The following is a 23,167-nucleotide window of genomic DNA, read 5'->3' as shown; positions in this document are numbered from 1 at the left end:
AAAGGCATGAACATTCATGTTGTGTGAAATTACTGCGGTTAATTACTCTAGAAGCTAAGAAACTGTGTACATGCTTTAATAACTGTGAGGTTATTTATCACATTTCTTAATTACTGGAAGAAGGGATCACATTATTTTACAGAGAACAAAATCAAACATCTTTAAAACACTATGTTCTGTCTTTTCCCCCCGTGAGAATCAACATTCAGAAATGCTTAAAAAGCAAAGGTGAATTGGACAGACTTCAATAGAGACTAAATAGGTGAAAACAAAACAAGTATTAGTATCACATGTGTGAATCCTAGTGTAAGTAAAGCATGAAGGTTATTCACATTTCACATGTTCTTCTGCTCTGGGATTCACTTTCAGGACTCTGGTAGAAGGAAGAACCCTATCAGAAAGTGTTGGAGAGGTTTGTTGTACATCAAGCTTATTTGGTCACTTCACTGACAAAGAAGGAACATAACTTCTCCCACCAACACTGTTAAAACGTTCACTTAAAAAAAAAAAAACCAACAACTTATATTGAAAAATAACTCAGTATTTTCCATCTGCACACTCTTCAAACACTAATCTAAAACCATAGCATTTATTAAAATTGAAGTTGTCCTTTTTTCTTTTCCTTTTCTTTTATTTCAGGGAAAAAAAAAAAAAAGTACAATTAAGTAGAAGTAAAAAATAGTGATCAGAAGAACAGCTCTGTGTACAAAATCCAGTATATTTTACTGCAGAATAACTTTGCAGTGTGTAAAGTGTATATTTTTCAAACAATTCTTACAAGTCAAGGATTTTTTAAAATACCAATCTGAAGATTTCACTCTATGCAATTACACCCATTCTTTGAAGTCTTTCTCTGTAAAACCAACACCCATAACAACATGACTGTTCATATTCTTAACATGAGGGTTAGCACCAAAGCCAAATGATATGAGACTGGCAGAAGTCTGAATATAAATTTCAAACATACTTACTTTCAGTGGGGGTCTCTGCATTATGCTGATCCTGCATGAAAGAAAAAAAAAATATTTTAAATATTTTTAAAGAAAATATTTGCTTTTTGGGCAGTCCTTCCTGAGCTGTAATAAACAAGCTAGTAAGTTGTCTCTGAGGAGAAGAGAGGGAGAGAGAAGGGGAGAGGGAGACAGAGAAGGGATGTTTATCTAGAGAATTGCATGTGATCTGGAGTCTCGGATAAAAGATGTTCTGTGTGCCTACTCCTATACTATTAAAAATGTTCTCTGTTACCACTTTTCTTTGACTATAAGTTCTATTCTAAGAACTAATTAGTTCTATTCTAGACCTGATTCTATCCTATTCTAATTTTCCATTCTTGGAGAGTATATAGAGAGCTCCTTTTTCTAACAAATGTTTCTTACTGTGCAAGTGTACACAAGTGGCAATGGAGACAGCATGCCTGATTGTTATAGCATCTTCAGTTTTGTATCAGCTGTACAATACAAAGTTACCTGCTGTTTTTCTTTTTCTTTTCTTCTTTCTCTTGAAAATCCCATTTTCAAGCTCAAGGAGCTGGATTAACATGAATACAATATCTGTGTGCACTAAACTTAAAATCCAGTTAGCCAGCCTTTTGGAAACTCCATATTCCATTACACTATTAATGGGTTAACTGTACTAGTATTACCTTTGTAAATATTGAAGTCTAATAACACTCCTGCAAACAACTTTGCAAGTTTCTTTTCTTTCCACCTAGGTCACAATTATACCTAAACTTTGCACATTGTCATTGTGCAGTAACTTCAGATCTGCCTTGACTCTCCTTATTACAGACTTTCCTTGCCCACACAATATGCAGGAACCTGTGAATGCATCCTTAGAGGAAAGACAGGGCTTTCAGCTTTAATTCCTAGCTGCAATAAAATTCTTCCTTCAGCATTTTACAGCACCTCCACAGTCCCAGAATAAGCTCTGAAATCTCACCACTGTCAAAATTCTAGGTGCTTTATTTTCTCTGAACTAATTAAAGGAATGAGCTGAGTGAATAAACTACAGATTTAAGAGTCTCTGGTCCAAAATAGTATAAAATAATAATACCATGTACAATGTAACTGCAGTATTTTCTTTATTAAAAGAATTTGAAAGGCTTATTATTGCACAGTAAAAAATCTAAAGTTTAAATCTTTACTTTAAATCTGATATATATTTTTATAGAATGTTCATGAGTCAAAGCTCAAAAGAGATCTAACATAAACAGCAATTAAGACTAAAATACATAGATTGTTGAAATTTTTAACTGTTGAACAATCTGGTAGTTGAAACATTACATCTTACATGTCCTTTTTAGATGCATTTCTAGCTTTTCTAAAGCAAATGAACTGAAGAGGAGACAATAGGATTTTCCATCTAAGGGCCTCTGTACTTTAGCTCCTCTTTCCAAATTTCTGTATGTACAACTGTACAAAACAGAAGACAAGCTGTGATCACCTGTCACAGTGCATTCACAACTCAACATTCGGGTCTAAAAATCTATAATTATGCATGGGCTACATATCCTCTTTAGACTGTGACTTCAGAAGTACCCGTGCATACAGCTGTCTTTTATTCTGCACGGTAGTCTTCAACCTGCATAGTCCCAGAATTGCCGAGTTTTCTGTAGTAGGAGTTGCAGGGTCAACTTCCTTTTCTGGAGTACAGACATAGTGTAGTCATAAGGCGCCTGCTTCGGTAATGGTATGGGATGTGTCCATCTACCTAAATCTCAGTGGTAAGGAAGTTCTCGTGCCTCAGCTATAGCATCTAAAATACTGGCATAGAAAGAGAAACTAAAGTAATTTTTCTCTTTTAATGAGCACACATTATCTGAAGGGCCAAATCTGCTCTGCCATAGTATCTGATAAAGAAGGAATTTAAAGAAAGACTTGGATCCTGCTGTGAAATATGAAATGATGCACAGAGATTCAGGAAGAGTTTAGTTACTTATTGTTCATATCAATAGGAAATCTAAATGCAAAACGTGAGGCAAATTTGCCAGTTAACTTAAAAATCTAATTAGTTGTCTTTTAGGTTTTATAATTGTTCACACATAGTTGTAAAAATAATTGTAATTCATAGATTTATATCTATCTTATTCATTTCAAAGATTAATTTGTATAGTTTAACCTCCTAACATTAGCTATGTTGTTATTTTACTCAAATGCATAAAACAAAAAATATTATAAAAGCTATCTGATATTTTTATAAAACAACTGTCTTTTTTCTATTGTAGAAAAGACATTTAAAAAAAAACTTTCACACCATTTTTTCTGGAAACAATCTTCTTCCAAAAATAAGTTACTTGGATATAATTGCAGGTGAAACAATAAAGCTTCAAAAACATCATTTTTAAGGCAAAAAAATAAAATAAAATACATTTCTTAAGATCTTGCCCTGTGTTACATTTTTAGGTTTGATGTTGGCCTGAGAGCTGTATCACTAAAGTGGTTTAAAAATAGTCACTTGGACACATTGTTTTTTGCCTGTTCCCGACTTACTGTTTTCTTTAAATGTGTTAGTTTATTTTTAGCTGTGTTGTGGAAGGTAACAGAGATGACTTTCAAAAGAAGGCAGTGGTACAAATGTAAGAACAACTGCAAAGTTGATAGATGTGCACAGACTGAGGTACAGAAATGGCTTAAACATACTGAATTACTAATATCCAGTATTATTTTCCTCAGCCTCTGATATTGGAACTGTCCCAATCTTTATAAGCAAATAGATATTTATGAGCCTGTCAGGAAGATTTGCTATACCACAGATGTCCAAACTGAGTGTTCAAGTCCCTTTTTTAACTCAGATGTATAACATCCCATGTATATTTTATTTTTCCTTAAAAAATAAGTTGTGAGTTTTCACTTTGTGCAGACTGAAATTACTTTCCAAACATTCTTAAAGAAATTTGATTTTTTTTTTTCTTTTTCTGTCTAGCCATCCTGTAACTCAACACCAGTTCGCTGAGTTTAAGAGACCTTAAAGAACTATGTGCTAAGAAGGATCATGATGAGGAGATGAAAAAGTTTGTTATGACATGAGTCTGGGAAATTTACAGGTAACGTGAAAAAAGCACAAACTGAACAAGCTAACTAACTAGACTGACATCAGTTGTGAAGCAAAAGATAAGTTGGAGCTTGTATACATAGAGATGACACTGAAAAATAAAGTATAAGCAAAGAAAAAGTGTACTGTGATTAAATTACTAGAAAAGAGTGGCAATTTTAATAGTTCTGTTATAGTAAGTAGCATTGCCAGAGAACTTTATATGGAGGAAGCCATGAAAAAAAAGTCAGAGTTCTTAGGATTTCCGGCTATAGCAGTCAGGTAGGTCCATTAAATTATTTAATAGCCATTGCAAATTCTGATGTGAAATGTATTTGGACTAGGCTTTTATTGCTTTGTTAGCATTCAACATTTCCTCAAAGAGAAGGTAAAAATATTTATTTCTAATGAATTTGCAGATAACTTGTATTAAATAATTCATCTCAATAAACCATATTTAAGTAGGATTCTGAATGAGAGAGCTGCAAGAAAACACTGTTCTAGGATAACCTTTTTCTCAAAAGAGCTTGCCAAAATTACTGTTGCAGACAACTGTATTATGAAACATATTATGAAAATTATGTATGAGGGCCGTTTTTTGTTCTGTTTTGTTTTATCCCCAAAGGTAGATAAAATGAATGAAAATGAAAGAAAAAAAAAAAAAAAAACTAAAATTCTGAAAACTTTCTAGAACTGGCAGGTATTTATTTCACAAATAAATTTTTGCAACCAAATAGAACAAACCAAAAATATACTTCCAAATGCATTGCAATGCATCTTGCATACATAAATACAAAAACAAGAACATAAGTATGTTCTTGTTGAATAAGAACAAAAAACAAGCCCCTTAACTGGGCCCTATTTTATGGAATTTTTGAAGAAATATTTACAAAACGCATTTTCTGAATAGCAGTGTGATTCAAAATCAATTTAACTACAAAACCCAGATATTTTAAAGGATTTTTTCCTAGCAAACATCCACAAAGCTTTAAGAACTAAAAAATCAGAGGGGACAGGAAAATCAGGAAAACAAAAAAGGTGTTTGAAAAAAAAATAATTGAACATTTCTTTTATTTGGCATAAGTAACCTTGAGACATGAGAAATAATGCCACATCTTTCAAATTAATATTCTTCAACGAAGGTATGTCTAGCTCCTAAAATTTTATCTTTCAATTTTCTCTATTCTCTGTTTCTGTGACAACAGACCCTAGGAACAAGGAATCAGTGATGTAGCTCCATATGCTTGTAGAATCACAGAATCATTCACGTTGGAAAAGACTTGTAAGATCATCTAGTCCAACCTTTAACCTAGTACTACTTTAACCTTTAACCTACAACCTTTAACCTAGTCCACTACTAAACCATGCTACTAAGTTTTAAATCTACACATTTCTTGAGCAACCAGGGTTGGTTACTCAACCACTTCCCTGGGCAGCCTGTTCCAATGCAGCACAACTCTTTCAGTAAAGAATTTCTCCTATTGGAAACCTCCCCCGGCACAAGTTGAGGCTATTTCCTTATCTTATCACTTGGTGCTTGGGAGATGAGAAAGATTTCCACCTCGCTATAGGCTCCTTTAAGGTAACCCTGCAGCATGATAAGGTCTCTCCTGAGCCTCTTTTCTTCTAGGCTGAACAACCCCAGTTCCCGCAGCCACTCCTCAAAATAATTGCTTTCTAGACCCTTCACCAGCTTCATTGTCCTTCTTTGGACAGTCCAGCACCTCTTCATTGACTTTATTGATTTAAATATGCCAATTTAAACTTGCTGATGATCTGGCTCAGCAGCTGACATATTAGATTTCCATCAAAGCATAAAACTGCTCCATCCCAAAAGTTTTACCAGATCTACATCTCTATTAAAGCAGGTCTCTCCTGAATATCAAGCACACAGCTTAAAATTGAAACAAAGTTATTCATGCTTAATATAACAACACGAAATTCAACAAATTAGCAATTTTGTAGAAGTAGAGGATATTAAAGTTTCTTTTTCAGTTTTTGCTTTTTTAAACACTAATTGATTTTAAATCAGACAAACAAGAAATGATTTAGATGTATATTGTTGTTTCAAGTTTTAAGAATATGTAAAGAAAGCTCTTCCATAATGAATTTCCCAAAGGTATTCGTATAATTTCTTGATTACAATGTTTAATAGGTGAAATAAAGAAGATTGCTCTGCAAGTTAAAAACTTTATTTTCTTTTGCAGTCAGTTCAAATGCAGTGCTACCTACGTACCACAGCTATTAATAGGCACAGTATTTTTCAGCTGAGATTTAAACTGAGGCAAAGGTAAGGTTCAAATATAAGCTAATTAGCTGCTCATGACTTCTTACATTTCATGTCTGAATCAGATTGCCCTTAGACTGTCACACTCTTTTCTTCTTCAAACCATTCTATTTTTTTATTTTTATTTATTTATTTATTTATTTTACCAATGTCTCTCATGTATTTTCTTACTTGCCCTTGACTCTCCTTGTTTGAATGCTCTACTGTGACATACCAGCTTTCCACACTCAGAATGGCTCTTAACTCCTGAACTAGAGGAGAAAGTCAGTGACATTCTAACTTCTGTGACATCCTACTTCTGTGTTCCTAGTACATAAATGTCTATTACTTTGCAATTATCTAAATCTGTATTTGTACAGCCATAGAGACAAAAGTAACCCAACCAATAATTATTATACTACTTACAGCACCTTTTTACCCTATTAAGCTATTATTTGTTTCTAAAACATACACAAAATGCAAAATAGACAAAAATATATTCTACTGCAAAGATTTCTCTTTCACTGCAACATTGTCTTATTTTTAAATATTAAATACCAAATAAATACATCCACACACAGATACAGTTTCTAGACACAATATAGATATATATAGCAGTTTAAAACACTGAGTTTCAGATCTGAAATATAAAAATGTCATTATACTGTACTCTGAAGAGTAAACATGTATATAGGTAATCCAAAAAGTACACAGAAAAAAATATCCCTTTACTTGAAAATTTACAAAATAAATTGTTACTTCCCTTGTCCATGAAGATACTTAACACTATCCTCAACAGAAGTTCTGTGGTCTTCAAACACATTTTGTAACAAACCCTACGTCAACGAAATACCACAGATATTATCCCCATGTGTATTTATCAGTTTGTCCCAGAAAGGTACTGCAGAAATTTTGAAATTGGACCATCTTTACTACAAGATTGTAAAGATCAGCACTTTGATGCTGTTTTTCCTTTATGCAGCACTATGGATAAATATATTTTATAGAGTCTCTTAAATTATTTTCTATACTGTAATCATATTGAAAGTAAAAACAAAACAAAAGAAACAAGTGAAAAAAAAATATAGAAGAGGCACTCATTCTTTACTTGTGACAGAAAATGAATGTGAAGGGGAGAACTGTAGCAAACATTTAGAAGTTGGGCACGCTTCTTCCCCATCTTCCCCCGGATATAATTTGTTTATTAAGTTGGATTCAGATTTTGAGAAGGGCATTTGTTAGGCTGGCTTCTCCCTCAGTTTTCAGAAAGTCAAAGAGAAAAATGCTATCAGATGCTCTTACGAGTGGTGTTTGCTGCACTAAGTATGAAATTGAAGAGATAATGGCACTGACAATTTGGATTCTTTTGTAGGTGTTGTGCTAGTAAAATGACATCCGTGGAGCTCTGTTTGTTCAATCACTTGAATGTTTCTGTCTCTGTTTCTCCATGCTGCAAATAATTTTCCTGTACAAAATATTTTGCATGAAATAGTGTAGTTTCCAGAAAGTCTCTGTTTGTAAACCTCCTTTCTCCATTCAGAACATAAGGTTTAAACACTACAAGTAATGTTGTTTTAGACCCATATCTATAAAACAGACTTTAGTTGTTTATATAAAGAACAAAGTACAATCCCTTTTTTTTTTTTTTTTTTTTTTTTTTTTTTAAAATGACAACAACAACAAACAGTGGTTAGATCTGAATTTATCCTAGTAACATTTTACTGACCTGGGGTAAGATTAACCTTATTTATAATGGAAAACTACAGTGGCAATATGTACCTAGTAATTTCTAGTGATCACCATTTCCTTTTGTGGAGGCATTTCCTTGGCCAGCTTGGCAAACTGTGCTCAGTGTGCTATCCCTAGTGAATCTGTTTGAAGAAATTTGGACGCAACCTGAGAAAGCACTGAGAAATCCTCATTTGTGTGAATTTATAGTGTTAGCAATATTACTTTGATAATCTAAAGAAAGAAAAAATCAAAAAACAACAGAAAATAAAAGCATAAATATAAGTTTAAAATGGAAAATATTAGTAAAGGTTTCCCATACATCAATGTAGCTATAAAGTGGAATGAACAGGGAATTTGCTTAAATATTGTGGGAAGTAGCAGATAGCTTACTAAGCTAAAAAAAAAAAAAAAAAAAAAAAACACTATATGTTATATAGTATATATATGTATATTTAAGAATCAAGCATTTTCTATTTCACCTTTCACTATCCTTTGCAATAAAAAATTAGGTCAAATTAAAAAAAATATATAAAGAAAATTATTACCTGAGAATAATCTTCTGCATTTGAATGTCTCTCACTTTGATTCATATCCACGTTACTGTCATTTACATTACCAACATGTTCAGTGACAGAAGGGAGCTGGGTCAGTGAATTAAATCCGTTTTTGATGGTAGACTGTGGGAAGCAGCTAAATAATAAAAGAAAACTCAGACACTTTAATACATATATTTGCTCTTGGTCTTTGTAACTACTATTTTTAACAGAATTTAAACAGAATTCTGTCAAAATAATTTGTACCTCCTTTATTTTTACAACAGAGCAGCACAAAAAGTACATACACATATATTCCTCATCATTAGTGGCTTGGCACCACACATATATCTATGCTTGGCTAATTAACTAACCCTAAAATACAAAACCCAAGCCAGCTGAGGAAAACTAGATGGTAATACCAGAAGTGAATAAATTTCTATGGCCCATAGACAGGGAAAAAAAAAATACACACACACACACACACATATATATATATTTGTGTGTGTCAGAATAGTCTTTTTCTTTTTTCTTTTTTTTTTTTTTTTTTTTTTTCTCCTCAGAAATCAGTCTCCAAATGTACCAGACAGATAAAACATGTGATAATTAAGTAAACCTTTGTAAGGCCAACTCTTGCTGTGGTAGATGGAAGCTCTGCCTCTAACTTCAGTGAAGGCAGAAGAATGAAATATAGAAATATAAACAATTCTTTCCTTGTCAAGCAAACTAGGAGAATGAGATCAAAACAATGCTGCAAACATGACAATTAGATGTGAGTAATTGTGTTATGGCAGCAACAACAACAACAACAAAAAGAGAAAAATGTAAGTATGTGTTACCTAACTCTTTTCTTAAGGACTGATATAATTAAACATCAAAATCTTTAGCAGTAACGTGTCACAATTATCTTTCCCTTGAGATCTTCAAAAGTTTTATTAGAATAAAAGCAAGAGATTAAAAACAATTTCAGTCCCAGTTGTTTATCTAAGTCCTTCACCTTATTTAGGCAGCTATATTACTTTAACAAAATGTTAATTCTTGCTATATATTCTTCTTTTCTACCTGTTAATTAAATCACAGAAGATGAAATTAGCCAATTCTCATGGAAACTTAGAATATTACATAAACCTTTCTTGACAAAACAGGGTAGGTTGACCATGAAGGAATCTATTGAATATGAAAATAAATATATAAAATAACATACAAACATGTTTGTAATGTAATGTATGTTAACACAAAAATAAATTAATTAAAAATAAAATAACGTCTTAATTCTTATTCTCTCATTCTTTCCATAATGTATTTATGCATATTGCTTTAAGCATTTTTGTGTGTTTCTACTCCTACAATTTGAAAACAAGTAACATAGCATAGTTTAATCAGGAAAAAGCAACTAAATCAGCAAAACAATGATTTTCCCTGAGTATTCCAAAATAATCCAAGGACATTTTTTTCATGTGCAAATGCTGTTCTTCCAAAAACATCTTACTGGCTTATTATCAACCCAACCAATCACTGTGATCAAAATGTAGTACCTGTCAAATATGTATTTTTTTCTGATTACTTAGAGATGCATTTAAAACAAGTTTCATACACCTTAAATATAGATAGGTTCCAAGCAATATACAAATTGGACTCAGGCTCAAGAGAAGAAATATCAAAATAACATAAACCTTTTTGTGTTCACTCAGTATGTCATACATTCAGTGTGTCCTTTTTCAGGAGTTCAGTCAGAATAAAAGAGAGATTATAAAAGAGAGATTAACTGCTAATAATTTTAGCAGTTGCCTAATGAATGCTCATATCATAACTTTAAGCCTGACAGTAATATGCAGTAATAATGCAGTGAGTCAAAGGGAAAAAAAAGAAAAAAAAAAAAAAGGACCCGATAACCTTAATGGAAATCATTTTTTTACTGTCAGCAAGAAAGTGTTAACTTTGAATATTGAATATTGACTAGAAGTCATGCATGCATCAATTTCTGAAACTTCTTCTCTGAGAGTCCTTGTTTAAAGACCCTGGTTTTCAAAGGATTATACAACTTCCAAACAGTCTTTAATACAGAATATTTACACAAAGTTAAGTATTGAGCATGAACAGATCCAGCTACACTCTTAGGCTGCTTGTAACAACTATAGTAAAAAAAAATAGCATTAATTTTTCCAACTCTGTGAAGTCAATAAAAGTACTGACATGCCATTAAATGATTTCTTTGTTATGTACAAGAAATTAAAAAAAGATCTGTAGTTTTAGGCAAAATTTTAAAGATGTTAAAGAATATTCCTATTTGTAGTGGAAGTGACCTATTAAATATTTTACTTTTTTTGGCCCCCTAATTACAGAAAATTACAAAATATTACAAAATACTTTAAAAAATATTATAAAAAAAATTACAAAATATTTTGAGGTTAACATAAAATCTCTGAATTAAATAATAAATTAGACTTTGGGTATTTTTCAACGTATGCTTTCACTAAAGATACCTCATCTACTTCCTGGCTGATATATCTCATATGAAGAAACAAAAGAAAATGGGGATTAGATTTTTTTTTTTTTCTCCATATAATTTTATGCTGAATTTTATACTCTAATTTAGCAAGATGGAAGATCCTTCTATATTCTTCCTGAATTACGGGAGAAGTAAAAACTGAAAAGAGATTCAGCCACGTTAGTTCCCTCTGATAATTGGATGTGACTGAGTCAACAATTTTCCAGAAAAAATCATATATATGATGTAATAATGGAGCCAGAAATGAGCAAGAGACTAACATTAAGTAACTGTTCAGTTAGGTGTTACACTGGCTATCTTTGACACATGCAGATTATGAACTTTACAACAAAAAAATAGAATTAGAAAAAATACAGCCAAATTTTGCAAAGGGAGTTGCTAATGTTACGAAATTATTCTATATAATTTGTTGAAAGGCCAGATGAAAAAAAAATGCCACCGTTTCATCAGGCTTTTTAAATGCTCATTAATATTCAGAAATATAATTTTCAATGATTTGTGTCTAAAAAGAAACCTCCAAGAAAGCAGGAGAAAAGAGATATGAAATTTTTACACACAAAAGACAACACCGTAGAAAAAGGTTAATGACAATATATTCTGTGACATGAATCAGATGAAATTGCCACAGTTCATTAAGCAATGATGGACAATAAAGGTGTGTATTACAGATCATGTAATGGGACCAAACAAAACTGTCTGTGAAGGGGCTTGCCCCAAACTCCTGTTAAAGAGAAAGATATGAATCAACCAGAGTTAAAAAAAAAAAAAAAAAAAAAAAAAAAGGGGGGGGGATCATATTCAGGAAAACTTTTGAAACATGAGAAGACAGCTTGGAAAGACAAAAGGATGACGAAAATGTGCAATAGAGAGGAGAAACCTTGGACTGGAAACAGCAACAGACAAACTGGTTTGTCACTGCCTGTAGCTATCCCACTGGTGTGACAACTCGTGCCTAGGCAAAACAGCATGCTGCCAATGGTTATCCTATACACTGAGCTTTGTGTATCCAGCTAGGGGACTGTAAGTACAGGGTGTGACCATCAGGGACCAAAAGAGTAGCCTTTCTCACCACCATGTAGATTAGCAGATTGTAGAAAGCAGCATACAAAGCCTAGAGCACTCCAACTTCTAAAGGAGCTGCGCATACACAGAGGTGAACCCCAACCTGACGTGTGTGCACACAGGGGACCCTGCACTCCCAAAGGAGAGGGTGTGCTTGTAATCTGTGATGCCAGGAGGGTGCATATAACAGTATGTGTATGTCTGTGTGTTATTAGAAGTTTTAGGACTAGTTGCGGGAAAGGTTTCAGATTTCTTTTTTTCTTTTTTTTTTTTTTTTTTTTTTTTTTGAGTTTATTAACATTTTGTAAGTGGTTTGTCTATTGTAATGCTGATATTGATCCTAAACGTACAGTTCACTGATTGCCAAATTATTATGTGACATCAATAGAGTGCTTTGATCCTGATGTGCTTTAGACTACATGAACTGATCTTTTTTTTCCTGTGACCCAAATAAAAATAAGCCATTGTGTTTTTACAGTGAAAAAGACTAAAAAAAATGGATGTTGGTGCTGAAACTATACTGCATACTTACACGTCTTTTGGTATTGTGATAGGGTTCAATTTGTAGTTCAAAAATAGGCTAGCAATCTCGATATATTGTTCAGGTTTCTTTATCACAGGCTCTGGAAAAAATAAATATATATTCATAAGAAATATTTAATACTTAATTGACAGATGATTTCCACAGGGGATTACTCACCCCTAAATAATTATACAAAGACTTCAGGAAATAATCTCCGAACACCATGACATTCACTTGAATAAAACAGAAAAACTGGGGTGGCTTTAGGTGGTGTATCATGAGCAAATTAAATGCATAATTCTCTGACTCTCAGCTTGCAAGATATTAAAGGTGTGTTTAACCTATATGTAAAGTTATCCAAAATAGCTCAGAACTGTGGCAGAATATTTTGCCTTTGATGATCTGTTTCCTATGTCGGCATATTTTGCTAGCTTGAATATGAAAGGTTTACAGGCATGCTATCTCATGTTATATACTTAATTTCATTATGCAGTCTAGACTAGGCCCAGAATAAGTTTACTGTTAAAACTGTGAATAATTGCAGAAGGGCTAGTCACATACTTTAAATATTCAACAGATGTTTAGAAGCGTTCATGGCTCTGCCTCAGAGCTTCTGCACTACTCTAATAATACTCCCTCTGAATTTTCTCCAGTACAGTACAACTTTTTAGCAACAGATTAAGACATTTCTCAAAGCATTTAAGAAATAATAGAGTAATAGAGCTAAAGCAAAGTATTACAGAAATGAAACAAACAAACAAACAAACAAAAAACAGAAAAAGAGAGAGAGAAAAGAGAAAAAGTAATCCATAATGCAGTTCTATTGAAATTATGCTAATAGATGATAAATATGTGCTTGAGAACATTTATAATGATTAAAATGTAATTACAAATTTATTTCAGAGGTTTGTGTAGACAAACCTTTAGGGTCAGATGACGCAACACTTTTCTTTTTCTGACGGAAACGTTTCCAGCGAGGAACTGGTGGTGGCTGTGGTGGTGCTACCAGAGGGCAGGACCTCGTTCTAGTAACCAGGACAGGATGGCTATATATTTGTGAAAGCCCATATTGCCTCAGATTCTCCGAAGAACCAGCCTATGAAACATGGAAAGACAATCTGACTGGGCACAGCTCTCCTTTCTCATTGCCCCTCTCTCTCAAAAAACAAACAAACAAACAAAAGCAGTATGTGCACAGAAGCATCTAATGGCTTAGATAACAAAAGAAGCAAGAACAGTTCACCTGACAACATTATCCAAAAGCATTCTATATAGGATCAATATTCACCGTAAAAAGCAAAATTGAATACTTAGAAGTGTCTACCTATATTTTAATTTTCAGAAAAGATTGATCACTTCTTTGAATATACAATCATATTCTTTGGGTGTCACAAAAAGCGTAAGTGAACCAAAGTGTCCAAGTAAGGAAACAACACTGACAACATTTTGCTTCAAATAAACATATTTAAAAGTACTTTTTTTTTATTTATTGAAAAATAATTCGTGCTGAATTTATAAATTAGTAGGATTCTAAAAGTGACTGGTGTTTTAGATAACTTCTGATATCTTCATAATGTAATATCATTTTGAACAATATAATTAAAGTTAAGCTTTTTACGTTATAGCTAATTAGACAACACACTGAAGACACAACAGTTGATTCATATATACCAAAGCCCTTAGCAAAGGACTTAAGAGCAATTTTAGTTGTGGACATTGAGTGGTGCTCTTCCCATTAAAACAATACTGGTCTCATATGAAAGTCTGTTATATTTTCTCTGTTGAATGTTCTGTTTCAAGATTTGTATATCCTTACTTTGTTTTGAAAAATACGCCTTCTTTTCACTGCTAGATAAATCACCTATAACATATTTCTTTAACCCATTCATCAGCTCAGATTCTGATTGTACCTGTTCATCATCAGATGGTCCCAAGGTGGCATAATTGCAAGCACTGCAGAAGAGACTGTGGTTGTGATTGTCAGAGGTATTTAAAGGGAGAGGATCAAATTAAATGCTTTAAGGTACATAAGCGATATATTGTCCTCAGATGATCTCTGAATTTATAAAGATATTTTACAGGAGCGGTGACTATGTACACACACATTCTAATAACTTAAAAATGCAAGCTAAACCATCTGAGATTGGATGGATATTGAAGAGGGCCAGTTCGGTGCTGTAAAGGAGAATTCATCAGCTGCTGAGCAGGAAGCATAGTCGCATAACAGAAACTATTGATTTTTTTTTCCATCTTGTTTCAACAAACTTAAGACAATTACGTTTACTACATAAATCCAGGGACATACACACTAGAAAACACAGCCAAAATGGAAACAGAAAAAAAAATCTGGAGGATAATTCTGGCACAAATAAAATCAATGACAAACCTTCTACTGAGTTTCGGAAGCAACCTTTATCCCAAACAATTACTCCATTCTCCAAATTATAATTATTTCCATTGATGTAGTGCCTACCAGACCCCCAAAGAAAGCTTGAAAATGGGCTTCTTCTTTCTTTTTTTTAAAAAACAAAACAAAACAAAACAAACAAACAAACAAAAAATAAGGTCCACAAGAAATCCACTATACTTCAACATTTAATTTCTGTCAGCTTCCATTTTCTTATCAGTCTTTACTGTTTTAGACATATAGATTCACCTGTCTCATCCTATATGATCTGTCATGCCTCTTTTTCTGTAATCTCTAACAGACTGTGGCCAAGTCCAAGACTCAAGGCCTTATGTGGCAGGAAGGATGTAGCCCCTGTGTCACTGTGTTCAATTTGGTTTTGGATGACTAATATTACTTACTACTAGCAAAGAGACAGCATTGACTGTGACCTTGAATTAAAATAAAATCACAGAGAACAACCTAATCTTCAAAATAACACAAAATGAGCTGCACTGAAAAGGGGAAGGGGAGGGGAAAAAGAGGAGGAAAAGGAGGAGGAGAAGGAGAAGAAATTCAGAGTATTAAAACATAAGACGTGCAAACTATTTTTTTTTTTTTTTTGAAATTTCTTGTCTTCATTCTGTGAAGCTTGCTGGTTTTCTGAGAAAGAAGATTACATTTTAATGTTCTACTTATGTAAAATGTGATTAGAATGTGACTAGATTAGATTATTAGCTAAAATAAAGTTAGCTAATAATTATCTCAAGAAAGCCCACTTTGGTATTTAAAATAATTTTCTGCAGATTATAGGTAGCTAAGTGGAAATTTAAGCATTGCTTTTACTTCAGCTTCTTGAAGTGCTAAACTTTCTCCAGCTGCTTCCACCACTTTCATCACCAATGATAAAAATGAATATAAACATGCTATTTTATACAGAACATCATAACAGAAAATGTATGAGATAATTATTTATAGCCTGAAAAAGAAAAAAAAAAAAAACACACTAAAATTCATGTTGTTCAAGTAACCCTTAAAATAATTATTCTTTCCTTTCAGAAGTGTCTCATGATTCATTTTCTCATCCATGCCTTGTTACTCAGATACTTCAGCACTTGAAATCCAGAGGAAAGTGAAGTAAAACTAAAAATCGAGTGTGGTTATGGTAGGATAAAGCATGTCCATAATCTAGGCATGAAAACCAATTTAACTGATAATCATTACCTGGTGATTGTTTTCCTACACTATTATTATTTATTATTATTATTTACAATGTAGTTGTTACAAAAATAAACATTCAGATGATACAATATATAATGCATTGTTTTCCTGAGAGTACAGAATCTTACCATTTGATCTAACGAAAACACCTCCGCTTCAAACTGTAATGGAATAAAGTCAGCATATACTGCCATATCTGGCTGGGTTCGTACAGAAGAACCTAGGTAGAAAACATTAACAGGTCTTGGAACAGGGTAAGCCATAAATAAACATTGTAGTTCCTTCCCCTAAGTTTCTCTGCCTTGTTTCCATTTTTTTTTTTTCTTTGTCTGACTCAAATTCCATTCAAAACAAGAGCTTATTGTAACGTATTCAGAAGAGAAGCCATGGATGTAAAAAGTACATTGTTTTAGTCCCTGTGTATTTAGATCATCAACTACTATTACATATTTTACTGTTTTCACACAAATGAATAACAAAAGCTACAACATAGAAATGCAGAAGTAGCTCTTGCACTTGTTCTTTTATTTTTTGTCAAATTTTAAAAATACTAGCAAAAAGGTCCTAGTACACATCTGGACAGCTGAAGTGAAAGCATACCAATTGGCAAGTAGTAGGTAAAGACTTCTCAAAAGTGAAAGCAAAAAATGGTTTTGCTGGCAAAACAATGAAAAGTCAGAGTTCTCACTACTTCTACCAATGGGTATAAAGACTGAAATAAGTAGTTTGAGAAACAGTGGTCAAAAAACAGGGTTGCTGCTCTTAATACTGTCAAGGAGATGGAAAAATTGAGGTAACAACTTTAGAAAGTGTGCGGGAGTGACTCCCTACACTTCATTACCCCTAGAAATCCCTTGCACTAAGCAACCGCTCAATCTTCTCATACCTGTATCTGTGAAAGAAGCCATTGGTAAAGAAGCCATTGGAAAGTTAGAGAATCCAAAGCTGTTTGGCTGACAGACAGTACACAAATGCCAAAGGAAAATTAAAAGTCTAAAAAATACAGTATTAGAAATATGGGTCTGTGGTTTGACCTAAAAGTCTGCTCAGGAAGAAGCATCTCTGCATTTTTCTTTAAACATCCAAGAAAGCATGTGCAGACAGGATTTCAATAGAGTGGTTGTGATACTTTTCTGTCATCAGAATGTTTTGTCTTTGTTCATTTCAGTTCCACCTCAAATATAGGATAATTATTTCCTATTTTTACCTATGTTTACTGAGTACTCAACTGGAAGTTGCATTAAGAATAGACATTATCTGTGAAATGGAAATACAAAGGAAAAAAAAAAAACACAAAAAAATAGAAAATGGAAATGAGAAGAAAGGAAAACAAAAGTTAGGCAAGTGTCTGAAAAATATAATTTATCAGGCTTTTAAAAATACATTTATTTACAAGGTATGCAGTGTCTTTGTCTTGAAGCAGTAAAACATCTCTGCAACGTGAATATTCTTTTAGGAATTCATCTTCTCAATAAAACATAAGCTTATGTTACAGTTACTCTCTACTGGATTCTTAGTATTTCTCTCTTTATGCTTTTGATAACTATTAACCACAGCTTGTGTTAGCTGTAATTTTCAATTTATTCAAAAGCAAGAATACAATCTAGGTTGAGTCTCAGTCCTTACTGACATATCTGCTCTGTTAAAAATACAGCAGTAGTATCCATGATGTACCACACATTACCGAACAGTATATGCCAGAAGCCATACCAATCTCATTGCACATGAGAAGCATTTCTCACACATGGGTATTTCATGCATACCAGGTATTCCCCATCTGGAGAATCTATTTCAAATTGATAGCCTTAATAAAATTACACTATCAGATGAAAAATGACATAACATATAGTACAACAAAAAGTTAGGTTCCACAAAGCCTATTATTTATATCCACCAGTGTAGATATAAAGATTTTGCACTGTGTTGTTAAAGATTTCTGAATCCTTGTAGGTGGTTATATTTTACATCTGCAGCACTGCAAACTCATTTACAGAGTGTGATTGCTACACCGTCTGAACAAATACTTCAGCCCCTGGAAAAAGGGAGAGTATCAATGGAATCAATCCATGTAACAGTCAGTTAAAAAGAGATGCCATTTAAATCAATTAAGTCAATTAAAAAGAAATGCCAAGAATGAATATTGTTATGCTTTATAATCATTCTTGTTTTTATAAAACAAACAAACAACAACAACAACAAAAAAACCATAGGCTTTGAAGACTTGCAAATAATTTTCTCACTATATCCCTACATTTCTCTTAAATATTTTTGAGTATCATACAGGAGCTGATGCTGAGTTTTACCTTTCAAAACAGTTTGGTTGGCTTTCAACATTGTTCTGTTGAGGTGTGCAGCTCATACACTAACCCCTGCTGCTGAGTTGGGCATGAATTAATTTTGCCTATTGGAGAGTTCTGTTTAGCCTTCAGAAAAGTGATATAGGTATTCTTCATAATTAAAATATTACATAAATATTTCAGAATAATAGCATGCATTAAAAAAAAAAAAAAAAAAGAACAAAATATTAGGCTCTGGTCCCCACTTATAAGTAAAAACTTTTGAACTGGCAAAAGGGAAATGCAAAAAATCTTTATGGATATTTTAATGTGTGTTGCGTATCTCATTTACTCTGATGATTAACATTATGGGTTTACTTGTAAAACTAACATTTTTTAAACATTCTTATAATCTCCCAGCACTTCTGTGAAGTAGAAAGTGACACAGAAAATATTATTTCTAAGCAGACACAAAGAGCTAGTTTGTAGAACAAATTCCCAAATACCTGGTTAGTGCCTTTTAAAGTAGAATAGTATTCCATTTCTAGAAGTTCCAAAATCATTAGAAAAATTGTTAGTCTAGAAACATAAATGGAAATTGGAGTGGTGGCTCATTATAGGAGCAAGAGGCTACATAACTCACACCTTACCATCATAAAATCTCTATGGAATGCATGGACTCCCCAGGTATGAAAGTAGAAATTGTTACTAGAAGAAGAGGCTGACGAGTGGAGAAATTAATTGTCTGCAAAAGCATCCCAGGGACTGGCTGGCTACTGGACCAAAGAGCTGGTTGCTTGCAGGAAGAGCCCTGGCTGATCAGGTGGAGGATTGGTTATTCTTCTGGTTGCACAGAGTAGGATAAATAGAGAAAAAAAAAAAAAAAAAAAAAAAGTAGGGACAATGCTTCCTGCAATGCATGTAGTATTTGGAAAGATGCAGAAGGCATTGGTTTGAGTGCATAAGTGCTTCAGAATTGTATTTGTATATTTGTAGTATGTCTGGCAGAGAAGGAGCTAATTTTCTTCAGAACCACCCATATCGTGCTGTGCTTTAGATTTGCAAAGACATGCTGATAACACACCAATGTTTTAGCTGTCACTGAACAATGCATGCGTCAAGTCCTCACTCTGCTGAGAGAATAAGCTGTGTGTGGGCAAGAGTCTGGAAGGTAACACAAGTGAGAGAGCTGACCCAAATAGGTGAAGGAGATCTTCCATCCCATACAATGTCACGCACTGCAGTAACAGGAGAGGGTGTTTTCCTAAAGTAGCTGTTGCTCAGAGCCTGGTTTGGTATCAGGCTGAGTGTGGTGAGTGATTGCTTTTCCATCACCTGCTTTTTTCTCTCCTTAATCATTTCTTTTCCATGTATTAAAAGTTATTGAAAAGTATCTTTACCTCGACCCACAAGTTTTTTTCTTGCTTTTGCTCTTCTGATCCTTTCCTCCTATCCTGCTGGTGGACAGTGAGTGAGTAAATGGGTGGGCACTTTGCTGCCAGATGGTGTCAACCCACCACCACGTTATAACCCCTGCTAAATCATAAGCCTGTAAGAGAATTTCTAAACACTTAGAAGTAACTGGTGTGCCAATGCTTTTTTAGAAATAATTCCAATATTTCCCAGGAAAAACAAACAAACAAACCAAAAAACATTTAAAGTCCCCATACTCAACATGTACAGCAAAAACATGGGAAATAAGCACTTTTATGGAGCAGGAAATTAAGTACTTTTCAAGACACTGACCTTAAAAAAAAAAGAAAAGAGCTGATGCATTGAGTAAAGACACTGATTTCCAAGAACAATTCAGAAACATTTTGCAGCTGCTGCCTCTAGAGTCTGACTTTAAGCTTAGACTTATTTACAAATGTTACTTCATGCACAAAAATAGTTCTACTGTCCTGGGCCACTCATTGAGGGTGTTTCATATAGCCTACAAGTTTTTTTCTCTTGTGCCTACAAACTGGACTATAATTCAGTACAGTACTATTTCAAGTTACATCTTGAATGGCATTTTGCCTTTATTTTCTTTGCAGTTTAATCTCAAGTTTTATCCCTATTTTAAGCCTTCTGAATTTACAATCTGCACATATAATTCTATTCAAATTCTTTTAAGTTCAGTAGTGAAATATATACTTTTGATTTTTTTCCAGAACTCTTTTCTGATACTTTTATTTTGCTTTGGTAATGTCTGGAAAAAACAAACAAACAAACAAGCCAAAAAAACATACTTTTTAATACTGCTTTTAAAAGACACGTGAAAGTTGTCAGGATTTAAAAGTTTTAATAAAGTTATGTTACACATCTCTTAATCCCATTGATGTTGATTAAACAACTTCATTCAGGAAAATAACATTTTGCTAACTTAACAGAGGTTGACAAAGGTTAAGAATATTTCATGGCTTTAGAATGCATGCATTTCATCTTCTGCTTATGAAACAGATCTAGGATAAAAGAGTTCTTTGATCTGCCACATTTTAGCCCCAAGCTAGTAATCTTTCTAAATAACTTTGCACGTCACTAAGGGTCTTTAAGAAAACAGAATGAACTGTGCTTTAAATGGCAGAAGAAAGACCAAAATGTCATGTGGTTTCTTCATATGTAAATCCACAATATTTTTGATGCCCTTTTACAGATTTGGTACAATTTCCAGAATTTGTTACTTCTGCTTCTCCTTTGTTTTATTTTCCCACAACATGGTTGAGTGAAATGCCTCATCTCCTATTACACAACTACTATGATTTAAAATAAATAAATAAATAAATAAATAAATAAATAAATAAATAAATAAATAAATAAATAAAGCTTTTAGTCCAAGTTTTGTTTGCAAACTTATTAACTGCTCACATCTAATTTAAGAATTTATTTCTCTTTAACTCCTTTACTAGTATATAATGTAGGAATTCAAATGAATAAGGTATATTGATGAAATATACCTTATATAATATATTGATGAAAAATAATATTGGATTGATAGAAGTCAAACTGATTTAAATAAACAATTTTAATCAGGAGCAAGAAACTGATTTACATAATAAGAAACTGATTTTAATTCTTTTTATACATTTTTACCTTGTAGTTATAACCTTAAAGAAAGTTGTTCCACTGACACTCACCTGCTAATTTTCAACTAGATAATATTCCAATTAATATGTTTCCTTCTGCTAGCTGTATGGATATGCTATATATTTACAGATATAAACAATGACAAAGATCAGCTTAATGTAACATTTATGAAGAGTTTTATATTTTATGTAAACAAATATGACACTTCTTATCGGTCTTATTGACCAATTCAAATTTACATGTGGTTTATCAAAATTATATTTTGTCTAAAAATATTTAAATTTTAATGCAGAAAGAACTTTCTTGATTTTTAAGGTACCCTAGATGTACTGATTTAAAAAAAAAAAAAAAAAATCAATCAAAATATATTTTCAGGAAAATGGAAACAAATTTATTAAACAATTAAATCATGCAATAAATTCAAATGACTATTACTGGCCACCCTTCTCTTCAATAAGGAACATTCCTCCTTTTTCCAATTTCAATATACTGAATAAAGTAGATATTGTAAATAAGTTACTACAGAAGAATATTATTATTATAATTATTAATAAAAAAGGCAATCTACATCTAGAACAAATCTTGGTCCTACATGACTGGCCAACAACTTCTAAATGTTCAGCGTAGATTTGCTTTATATTTCAACATCAAATAGAAATTTCTGCAATATTATTTTTAATATAAATTATAGAATTTTAATATGTATTTTAATATATATAAGGATTTAAGTCTTTTATACAGCCTGTAAATAATCACTTTTTTTTTTTAATGAGTATATTTACTCTTTCCCCAAATAAGTTAGAGAATGAAAAAAAAAAAAAAAGCAAAGTCTTTTATTTACATATATCTTACATTTGGTTTTTAAGCTTTAATAGCACTTACTCTCAGCTAAGGCTTGAGGAGAACCCTGGACTTCTGCCTGTATTTGTGAAGACTGAATTGCTGACTTGTTTTTCTCTTTTTCTCCATCTTTGTTTTTCTTCTTCCCAGTTTCTTTCTGTTCTGCTTTTTCTGTTACGTAAAACAAAGATGAGATTTTTTTTTTTTCTGATAAAATTTTTCAGTCTTAAAATCTAATACTGTGTAAGTGCTTTAATAACATTTTAGTTAAATTAAAAAACAAACAAACAAAACTTCAAAATTGAAGAGGAATTGAGGTATGATAAACAGATATGTCATTCAGTTTATAAAAAATTAAAAAAAAAGGAAAAAAAAAAGGAAAAAAAAGACTTTCTCAAGATTTAAATGTTGACTTATTGAAAAGGCCAGGAAGGCTTCAGTCACACAGTTAGTGCACAATTCTCACTTCTCCACTATATTGTATGGAATTTCTGAAGTCCTGGCACTGTGTCAAACATTTTTGTCATATCCCTGATCTCATGTATCAGTAGTTTCCAAAACAATTTAACATAGACTTGGCCTAAGTTCCCAGTGGACTCAACAGTTGCAACAGGCATTTCAATAAAAGCTTTTTCAAGAAACCCCTTCTATCACTTTTTTTCCCTAATAAATAATAATTACATTGTTCTAGGCAATAGTAAATAAATAAATAGATAGATAGATAA

At 32.7% G+C, this 23,167-nt stretch overlaps 1 protein-coding gene across 6 annotated transcripts in view; it reads right to left on the bottom strand.

Annotated features, from left to right (window-relative positions):
- The window catches only part of ADGB (androglobin), a 117,883-nt gene that overhangs the window by 64,454 nt on the left and 30,262 nt on the right, over positions 1 to 23,167 (bottom strand). For all 6 annotated transcript variants that reach the window (XM_084513821.1, XM_084513822.1, XM_084513824.1 and 3 more), the window contains 6 exons: positions 22,485 to 22,613; positions 16,389 to 16,480; positions 13,575 to 13,749; positions 12,663 to 12,753; positions 8,572 to 8,716; positions 972 to 1,002 (listed from right to left, as the gene is read on the bottom strand). In XM_084513821.1, the coding sequence (XP_084369947.1) occupies positions 972 to 1,002; positions 8,572 to 8,716; positions 12,663 to 12,753; positions 13,575 to 13,749; positions 16,389 to 16,480; positions 22,485 to 22,613 (663 nt within the window). The remainder of the gene's footprint in view (positions 1 to 971; positions 1,003 to 8,571; positions 8,717 to 12,662; positions 12,754 to 13,574; positions 13,750 to 16,388; positions 16,481 to 22,484; positions 22,614 to 23,167) is intronic.

Source organism: Aythya ferina, assembly GCF_964211825.1.
Source record: "Aythya ferina genome assembly, chromosome: 3".
Taxonomy (NCBI): Eukaryota; Metazoa; Chordata; class Aves; order Anseriformes; family Anatidae; genus Aythya; species Aythya ferina.
Note: the sequence above shows the minus strand (reverse complement) of the source record. Positions and strands in the feature narration are given on the sequence as shown.